Source organism: Gymnoscopelus braueri (assembly GCF_963280865.1).
Source record: "Gymnoscopelus braueri genome assembly, chromosome: 14".
Taxonomy (NCBI): domain Eukaryota; kingdom Metazoa; phylum Chordata; class Actinopteri; order Myctophiformes; family Myctophidae; genus Gymnoscopelus; species Gymnoscopelus braueri.
In genome coordinates this window covers 3791454-3802094 of record NC_137619.1, presented here as the reverse complement: position 1 = coordinate 3802094, position 10641 = coordinate 3791454, and the positions used below count along the sequence as shown (strand labels likewise).

General features: G+C 44.1%; 1 protein-coding gene across 1 annotated transcript in view; it reads right to left on the bottom strand.

Annotated features, from left to right (window-relative positions):
• tmem72 (transmembrane protein 72) overlaps positions 1-4740 on the bottom strand; it is a gene marked incomplete at both ends in the record, with an annotated part of 12502 nt that extends 7762 nt beyond the window's left edge. The window contains 2 exons of the mRNA XM_080448939.1: positions 627-693; positions 4665-4740. Of these exons, the coding sequence (XP_080305065.1) occupies positions 627-693; positions 4665-4740 (143 nt within the window). The remainder of the gene's footprint in view (positions 1-626; positions 694-4664) is intronic.
• Between the last annotated feature and the right edge of the window lie 5901 nt (positions 4741-10641).

Genomic DNA, 10641 nt, shown 5'->3' with positions numbered 1-10641 from the left:
TCACAACGCGTCGCGATGCGACGCGTTGTGAGCTTGTAGATCTGCTATTTCCAAATAGTCTATGTATAAAATAGGGCTAAAGTGGTTAATGTATGTTTTATAATATCATAATTGATATCTGAAAAGTAACTAGTAACTAAAGTTTTCAAGTAAATGTAGTGGAGTAAAAGTACAATATTTGCCTCTGAGATGTAGTGGAGTAGAAGTAAAAGTATTGGAAATTGGAAATACTCAAGTAAAGTACAAATACCTCAAAACTGTACTTAAGTACAGTACTTAAGTAAATGTACTTAGTTACTTTCCACCACTGGTGTTTTTTTTACATTGACCACTTGAACCCTAGAATTCCTTTTCTGAGGGGAACATTTGCCAAAAATAGCACAAGCTCTCAACGCTTCGCGCTGCGAGGCGTTGAGAGCTTGTAGATCGTCTATTTTTGGCAAAGAGGCTATAGGTGTAGAGGGGAAAAAGAGCAGACTAAGTAAAAAAAAAAAACTTTCATCTGAAACACAGTTTTATACAATATAGTGTAGGGGGTCCCTGCTTAATCTCTCTCTCAGCTAGGGGGTGCTTGGCCTGAAAACGTTGAAGACCCCTCCTCTAGTGACTAAAATGAGAATACTTACAGCAGATAAATGGCCAGACTGTGGAAGTCGCCCTGATGCAGCGTCTCCACGCCTACAGCACACAACACTGGAATGGAGAGAACAGGCTCAATTATTACTCTTTATTTATTCATTCTCCATTTTATTTTTACATACGATACTTCTTAAAGCACCGAGCTGTGTTTGTGATGGTGACCACCAGATGTCATTGTTAGTCCATGGTTTTAATAAAAACCACTCCACATTCCACAGAGCACATGGCATCTGACAGAGAATGTTCAACCTGAAGAATCTAAGCTGTTTGCAAAGTGGCCACTAGGTGTCAGAGTAAGTTCATGATTCTTTCAAATCACTCTACACACACTGTCTCAAAATAATCATGCTAATTACAGCTACATGTTCACATTGTTATAGCATGTGCAAACCCTATAGTGCAGGGATACCTAACCCTACATGCTTCTCTCTGGATGTCAACTCAGCTGTATGGATCAAGTGATGTGTTAAAAAAGATAATAATTAAGCTTTTATATTTCAATATGTATCATACTATATACTGTATAGCTATAGTGTTTGTTCAGTAGGGGTCTCCCCATCTCTGCAGCACTTTAATACACATAAAATACATTTTCATTTGGTTGAGATGCCCAATCAGGAGAGAGAACTCCACAAGGATCATGTATCAGCTTCAATTTAATAGTGTTCCAGTTTCAACTGAGGCTTCTTTTTTTCATCACTTCCAATTTCACTGGTTTATTCCGTATCCTGTTGTGTGAGTTCTCTCTCTTGATTGGATCGAATTGGTATCCTGACCTGTGTTCCTTGTGTATTAACCAGCTGGAGAGATGGGGGGGGGCTGTTACAGAAGAAACACTCTATACAGCAATGATTGTTATCAGAATATAGAGTTATAATGCAACTCTTATTTTCAACACAAAAAAACTCAATCACTTACTGTAGGCTACACCCCCTTTAACCCATTCAATCCCGGAACGCATCTGTGTCATTTTAAGATTTCTTTGGGCTATTCAAAAATAGCAGATCTACAAGCTCATAGCGCGGCACCGAGTGCCGCGCTATGAGCTTGTAGATCTGCTATTTTTGAAAAAATAGTGAACATGTGTGCAAAACTTTGAATATATATTCTTACAGTTTTTTGATAAAACTTATGTTGCTATATCCGTGGTGCTCCAACTTTTTCATGTCAAGGATCCCCAAAATGATATGTATTTGGCCGCGGACCCCCATCTCAAAATATGTTGTTCCAGGGACCCCCCAAGAAGCACAGATTGGAGTAAAAAATGTTCGCTTTAAAACATATATACAGTATATACTGTATATTCAAAGATTTGCACACATTTTCAAGATTTTTCAAAAATAGCAGATCTACTCTCTAAGATCTACTCTAAGCTCATAGCGCGGCACTCGGTGCCGCGCTATGAGCTTGTAGATCTGCTATTTTTGAATAGCCAAAGAAATCTAAAATGACACAGATGTGTTCCCGGTCTTAAAGGCTTAAACATGGCATACAGTCATTTAAAAAGTGTGTATAACATGCTCTTTGCTGGGAGGCAGGAATGAGGTAAGCCCAGAGCATGATATTGAGGGGGGGTGGGGGGGGGGGGGGGGGGGTCACAGCTAACATGTGGAAGCAATTGGTCGGGTCCTGTTTACCAGAAAAATGTGAAGATAGAATCTGCACCGGTGGGATTAGAGGCTACAGCGAGGAGGAGGGGATGTAGCTAAACGCTCGCTGGGAGTTTATGGAGTGTGAGAAGAATTAACGCATGCTTACAGACATGCCGGCGGAAAATTAACATGTATGTGCACTCACCGTGCGTAGTCTGTCTGTGTGTCTATATGGAACACACACAGACACAGACACACGGATATATATACTCCCACGGGGGCCAAACCCCAGACACAGAGAGAGACCCCGGAGTAGACACACAGAGGAACACGTACATACATACGCACGCACATCACCCTGCACTTATGAAGATCATAGAAGGTGTGAGTGCAGAGCAGCTTGTGATCAAATGAGCCAATAACTCAGCAGGATAAAGACACGAGGCCTCGGCGTGGCGTGAGGTTAGAGACGACTGTACCGTAGGCTACTGTGGATGTTCAGAAAGTGAGTCTGCATGTGTTTGACTTTAAAGTGGATGGAAGTCTAGAGGGAAGCAGCAACCAGACAATCTCCTCACCATTTACTATAGTGTGGCTGGAGGGTGTAGCTATAGTAGCTACTACTGCTGCCGTTCTCAGCCTTTTACTTTCAATGACCCCCAGTTTGATATGCACTCGGCCACGAACCATGTCCATTTGTACACTCTCTGAGTTACAGACGCGTAGTGGTCCATTTGGTTCCCAACTGTCAATCATCATCAGTGGTGGAAAGTAACTAAGTACATTTACTTAAGTACTGTACTTAAGTACAATTTTGAGGTATTTGTACTTTACTTGAGTACTTCCAATTTCCAATACTTTTACTTCTACTCCACTACATCTCGGATCCAAGTATTGTACTTTACAATTGAAAACTTTAAATGGGACATTCTGCATAATAAGTACTTTTACTTTTGGTACATTTTTGATGCCAATACTTTTGTACTTTTACTCAAGTGAATTGTGAATGTTACTTGTAACAGAGTATTTCTACATTGATTGCAGTATTGATACTTTTACTTAAGTAAAGCAATTGAGTACTTTTTCCACCACTGATCATCATGGATAAATTAACACTGAGGATTTAACTGCATAATCATTCCTGATGGAGGTCAATTTCTGGCCCAATTAGGGCTGAGAAAATGCCATTTCTATCAGACGTTCAACTGGGGAGCCCCTGGAGCCCCCTGAAGAACCCCTGGAGGTCCCCCGAAGGACCCCTGGGGGTCCCCGGACTCCACGTTGAGAACCAGTGTAGGCCTACTGCATGCATCTTGCTTCCTGTTGGACTCTCTGGAGCCACCGGGGGCAGTAAAACATAGGTTTTACGTTGTTTTATGTACAGCCAATTGGCCATGAACAGTCTCACCCCGGTGTTTTGTTAAAGGGAAGATCTCAAGGTCATGTCAGGGTCAACAAACTCCAGGACAGACGGAGAGCTCGTCTACTGCGTGGCCCAGAGCCAGGCTGCAGTTTACTGTATATACAGTATGCACTAACGTTTTGGATCACGGGAAAGGGGGGAGGGGGGGGGACGTATTTACTGGTCCCCTGGGGAGGGGGGACCATTACCTTTCTACATTCACTCAGCAGATGGCTGCTCAGATGGCTCAGATGAGCGCACGAGGTCGGAGCAGTTAGGGGTTAAAGTGTCTTGCTCAGGGACATAGACTGGGTGAGCTGAGGGTCAAACCGGACGACCTCTCTACCCACTCAGCTACGGCCGGCCCCTATCATCAAAATGATTAACTACTATCAGCTATTTTAGGTACATTGACAAAATATCAAATCAAGGGGGCACGGTGGCACAGTCGGTATCGCTGCGGCCTCTCAGCTAGAAGGTCCTGGATTCGATTCCCGCCGGGGACGCTGTGGGCGCTGGGGGCGTGTTCTCTCCTCCACGTCATCATACCTATAGGTGGGGTTGGTGAAAGGGCCTTTCTGTGTGGAGTTTGCATGTTCTCCCCGTGTCTCCTAGGGTAGGTACCCTCACAAAAAACATGCAGTAATCCTGGTCTCTATACTGCCTCCCCCTGGTCAGCCGGGGCGCCTGATGGAGGGGAAAGGAACTGGTTGGAATAACGTGTTCCTTCCACGCGCTACGTCCTACCGGGGAAACTCCCCCCTGTCAGGTGATAAGAAGCTACGTCCTACCACGGAAACTCCCCCCTGTCAGGTGATAAGCAGCGGCCTGCTAACTCCTCATGCGTTGAAGGAAGCATGAGCTCAGTTCGGGGCTCTCCCCATGGCTGGCAGAGGGAGAGTAGCGCCCAGGATTACAAGCTTAGGCAATTGGCAATGGGTGAAAAAATGGGTTACAAAAATCGTGGGATAAAAAAATTACGAAAATAAAAAATCTAATCAATACCAAATAAGTAAACATGGATTCCGTACCTACTCCGGTGGAGACGCCAAGAACTCTGCAAGCACATTCCACCACGATCCACCAAGCTCGCTCCGACCTCCCCATGGCAGCACTACTCATCCTTCCTGTTCCTCCTGTAGATGTCTCCTCACCGCCTTAACTTTACGTTCCTTATCTGTGTCTCTCAGGGTTCTCAGTGAGTCAGTAGGTCAGTAAAGAGACATTCTTCTGTCCAGGTTGACTATGAGTCGTACGGATGGAAGTGGTTCACTGTGCAGTGTAATCCCTGTAGCTCCATGGTGTGTGTGTGTGTGTGTGTGTGTGTGTGTGTGTGTGTGTGTGTGTGTGTGTGTGTGAGCCTGGCTGAGTGTTACTGTTGCTCCAACGACTGCTAATCAGCACTAATACTGCAATGGGTGGAATACAAACACCCACAGTCCAAATCCTGAGTGTTTATTTGAGCCTTTTCGGGGGCCCATTGGTGAAATGAACACTCAGGATTTTAATAGTGAGTGGCTTATGCATCCTAACCTGCACACGAGCTCACGCAAGCGTGTGCAGAACTGCACATGCACACACGCACAATCACACAAATCTACATTCACATGCTCCCAAACTAACTTGTGTGTCTCTAACTCACCCCCCCCCCCACACCCCCACACACACACACACGCTCAAGCGCATGCACACACGAAAATGCGCGCTGCACATGCACATAGCAGCATGCAACTACAACAACGCCAACATTCCATTGGTGAGATTCAAGGTGAAACTGTTCAAGTCATCAGGGTCATTTCTGAACACGTCAGAGATGGTTAAACATTATTTGCCCCGAGGTACAGATTTAATACTGTGTTACACACACACACACACATACGCGCACACGCACGCGCACACACACACACACACACACACACACACACACACACACACACACACACACACACACACACACACACACACACACACACACCAAGCAGCACCCGCCTGGACCAGTGACCTTCAGAACGTAATGACCTTCTCCCCTCACTCCAATGTGTCCTTCTCTTCTCTCCTATTTTGGCATATTTCCTTCTCTCGTCTCCTCAGTTATTTATTCATAGTAATTATTCAGCCTCATTGACAGAAACGTCTTTTAATCTCACGGGGAGCTCAGATGTTCCACTGTAAGACGCTTAGAGCTGAGTCAACAGCAACAAGGACTTCTACAACAAAGACTCTTTCACACACACACACGCACACGCACACGCACACGCACACACACACACACACACACACACACACACACACACACACACACACACACACACATACACACACACACACACACACACACACACAGAAATGTTTGAGGTATAAGCTGTAGTTTTGGTGCAAAGCCTTTCCGGATCAGCAGCGACCCTGTCACTGAGTCACACTGACTCTTGATTGGTTGCATTTTAAACTTTTATCCATGCACGTTGGTCTTTTGTTTAGCCATGCCCTGCTGATTCATACTCACTGTAGACATTATTATACATGCAAACACACAGTGTGATGGCAGGGAAGTGGGCAACAGCTGCTGAAGCTATCAACGCTTCGCTCTTTGCAACGGCACATGGCACGACTTACCTTTGTAAATAGAATTCTCGCAAAGAATTTGTACAATATTTTGCATCAAAACTATTAGTTGAGGTCTCATTCATACAGGTTGATGCATTGCGGAATGTTGTTGCTTTATCTCCGAGTAATCTTTGCGTTTAGTTTGACACAAACAACACACTTTGTACTACTGGTCATTGAGCAGCTCTACTGGAGCAGTTGGCCGGTACGTGCCGTGCTCAAGGGCGCTTCAACTGAGGGTACCGAGGAAGAGGTGAGTGTTGTAGTTGCTGCATCGTTTCCCTGGCTAGATACGATCTTTTCCAAGCGGACAAGGGGATCAAAGCAGGAACCTTCCTGCCACACAAGCACACAGCTCTAACCTTAAAGTTGTACAATGCAGAATCACAAATAACGATTTTTAGCAACCTCTGCTGGTCACTACCATCACTGCATACAATTTCCGTAGTCCTCGATTACCCAGAATTCCATTCGTTTTCACCGGAAGCCGGAAGCGTTTAAAAAAGCGTTTAATTGTTTTATACTATCTACGGATCGTTTCTCTTAGCCAGTGGAGCATTAGTTACCATGAGCTGTGCTTTCTTTTTCTGTTCTTTTTCGATCTTCCATTCCTACATTCTCTTAAAATCAGCGTGATGTTCCTTTTTGTTATTAGCGCGGTAGTTCCTGGCCAAACAGGAAACCGTTGCGGTAGTTCCTGGCCGACGTCATGACGTCGGCCAGGACGTCGGCCACGACGTCATGACGTTGGCCAGGAACGTCATTTTCCCGGGAAAGTCCCCCCCGTCCACGTTCAATAGAAAATATATAAATAAAAGGCTTCCGGGGGTGAAATTCATGGAGTGGGTGTTGTGAAACTTTTGCCACTCACAAAAGATATACAATTTAACTTTAGTTTTGTTGAAAACGTTACCTAGTATGCCTTTAAGCTCTTAAACCCTGAGTTGACCGGGGTCTACCAGGGCTCTATACTCGGTTTGCTACTATTTCCCTCTACACCGAATCTCTTCGCAGAAAATAGCAGATCTACAAGTTTACAACGCGGCGTATTGTGACGCTTGTGATCTTATGCTTCTGCTATCTTTGCCCCCCTAGAATAGGAACACCGGCTGGGTTCATGTATTTAAAGTCTGAAGTTGGCTGTGTGTAAATCTGCTTATTCCCTCTCACAAAGACACCTTTGTTATTCAATCCAGCTCCGCTTGCTGCCAGCTTAGCATCTAGGTTAATTGTGGCATGTGAGTTTATGGGCAAACATTGAGCAAATGTGTGCCACGCTGTGACGCTCTTTGCCCATATTAGACATAATTAGTTCCAAGTCTATTATCACTGATGTAGCATACAGCTGATATCTGACTCAGTAGTCCTATGTCTTAAATATATCACATACACACAAAAGCAATTGAATTCATTCATATAAACGGGACACACTTGGTGTTTTTATTTCATATCATAAGGCCTATCCATTATTTAAATCCTATGTAAGTGTCATTAGTGCCATTAAAGGTTCAATGACATTCATTTTCACTTTTTTTTTTTCTTATGTTTTTTTGGGGGTTTTATGACCTCAAATACACCTTAAAAATCTGAACTTTGAACATTCAGTGGATTTTCTGTGGGTTTTCTGAACAATTAGGCTGAAAAGTAATCTGAGCTTGGCCCTTCGACAGTGAGGTCACAGTCGATTAATCCCGCCCACTCTCCTCCTCGCCCCTCCCCTCCCCTATCCTTTCCTTTGGGGGGGCGGAGCAGAGGCGATGATTGACAGGCAAAATCCCTCACCAGCGACACCCGCAGGCAAAGATTTATTTTTTCATTGCAGTTGAAAAGGCTTTAGAAATGTGAGAGAAAAACACCTGCCATGGATCAATGGAGTGGAATTTTTTGTTACAACTTTCTATACACGTTTGAAGGACCATGACAAAGACTTTTAATGTGTGGTAAAACTGAACGTCATGAAACCTTTAAGGACCATTCCAAAACCCTGCTAGAACTTGGGCAATTAACCATACTTTGTTGAAGTTGATGCCTTAAAACAAACAACATTGTGTTCCACGTTGGCACCAAAGGTAAAGTAGGAAACATAAAAACAATTTTGACTGCTTGTTTCATTTGATTGAATAATGCCATTATAGTAAACAGTCTGTACTGTAAGTACCTTCTTTACTTTGGGACTGTTGGGGCGTATTGTAGCACATTATTCACACTTAAATAGTAAATGTATATAGCACTGTACATAGATCGTGCATTACATTCACCCATTCATACGCAGATGGCCGAGGAAACCATGCAAGGCACCAACCTGCTCGTCAGGTTCAGCGTCTTGCTCAAGGACACTTTCTCGGGGGGAGAGCCCGGGATCGAACTGGGGAACCTCGCAGTCGCAATCCGGCCACTCTACCCCTGAGCCACTGCTGCTGCCCCACTTACGCTAGGTGGGAATGTTTGCAGAGTGCAAGTGAGTCCCACGGCCACCACGGTCACATCGGCCTTTGTTTGTGTTTGTTTGTGTTTGTTTATGGTTAGCCTTCAGGATGACAGACAACACAGACCTCCTTCCATCAGCCTGTAGAAAAGCATCTCTCACAATGAGGAAACCAATTAATCACCATCATCATCATCATTATCATCTGCTTCATCATCTAAATTTATCCCCCTTAGTTGTTTTTTGGGGTATTTGTGACTGTATATTTGGCACATATAAAATGCACCCTCTGCATTTAGCCCATCCCTCCCTATTGACACACAGTGGAGAAAACCAGAGCTAACACATTTTTACAGCTTATAGGGTTTAATGGTAATTAACGAGACAATTTAACAAAAAAAAACATTGACAAAACACCAGTAGGCCCCTACCACAAAACTATGTGTTACTGTTTATTTATTTTATTTTTATCACAATATTTTAACTGGCCTGGAGTGGGCGAGCTGGAGCGTGTGTTTCTGTTGGTCCAGACTGTTTGTTTTGCTTCTGGGCCCAGAGGCCTGATCCCTGCATCCTAACTATTAGGAGCATTATGGGGAAGTGCCATTAAGACATTAAAACCCATCTGTACAACCACTCAAACCATTATTTTATACTTTGACTATTCAGAAATAGCAGATATACAAGCTCGGTGAGCTTGTATATCTGCTATTTTAGAAAAATCTTGAAAATTGGTGCAAATCTTTGAATATACATATTTTTTAAGCGAACGTTTGTAACTCAAATCTTTGCTTCTGGGGGGTTCCTGGAACAAAATATTTTCAGATGGGGGTCCGCGGCCAAATACATTTAATTTTGGGGGTCCTTGACATGAAAAGGTTTGAGAACCACTGACATAGAAACATAGGTTTTTCAGAAGACATTTTGTAGAATCAGGCCTCAGGCCTCATTGCGTTAACACAGCAGCCAGGGAGCAGTTAGGGGTTAAAATAAGGCCTTGCTCAGGTGCACTTTGACACAGAGACTGGGCGGACCGGGAGCCTTTCTGATTACCAGACTGGCCTCTCTCTACTCTCTCGCCCACTAGAGCCATCGTGGGCTAAGGTTTTGCTGCGATGGTCAGGATGAAGCCAGAGGGTACAGTAGTGCTGTAAAGTAATAAAGTGAGATGATTGACGTCCCATGAGACCCACTGGGCTTCTAGTGTTACATATAACATGTTTTCCTCCATAGTCTCCACTGGTCCAGACGGAGGTCCAGACGGAGGTCCAGACCTTCTCTCCTCTCCTCACAATTACTCTATGTACCCACAATGCCCTCTCTCCCTCTTCTCACACATTCTCTCTCTCTCTCTCTCTCTCTCTCTCTCTCTCTCAGTGGTGTAAAGTAACGTGTAAAGTACATTTACTCAAGCACTGTACTCGAGTACGCTTTTGAGGTATTTTCACTTTACTGGAGTATTTCCAGTTTTCAGTACATTTACTTCTACTCCACTTTACCTCCATTACAATTATTTGAAAACTTAAGTTCAGCCCTATATACATTTCGGCCTTTAGGAAATAGCAGATCTACAAGCTCACAATGCGTCGCGATGCGACGCATTTAGTAGAAGCCCTAGGAGGGGTCCACGCGCACCGTCTTATTTTTTTTTCTAGTTTGGATTTTTGGCATCCATAGGACCTCTAATATAGGGATTTTGATGATCCCAAGAAAAAAAGTGGTCCAAAGTGTGTTTTTTTCAATGTTTTATAACCCCTATGAGACCTGCAGGATTGCTGGCTGGAACGCCGGCGAGACTATCTTTCGGAGACTGTGGCACGCTCAAATTTAGACGTAGCCCAAAGATAGAGATACCATTTGATTCTAGACAACCTCAGGTTTCCAATGGGACCAACCTTGTCATGCTACCTTGTCGGGAAGGGGGCTAAATACCTAATGATTCAAAGTTTGACAACATTTTGGTGAGGGGAAAAACGGCC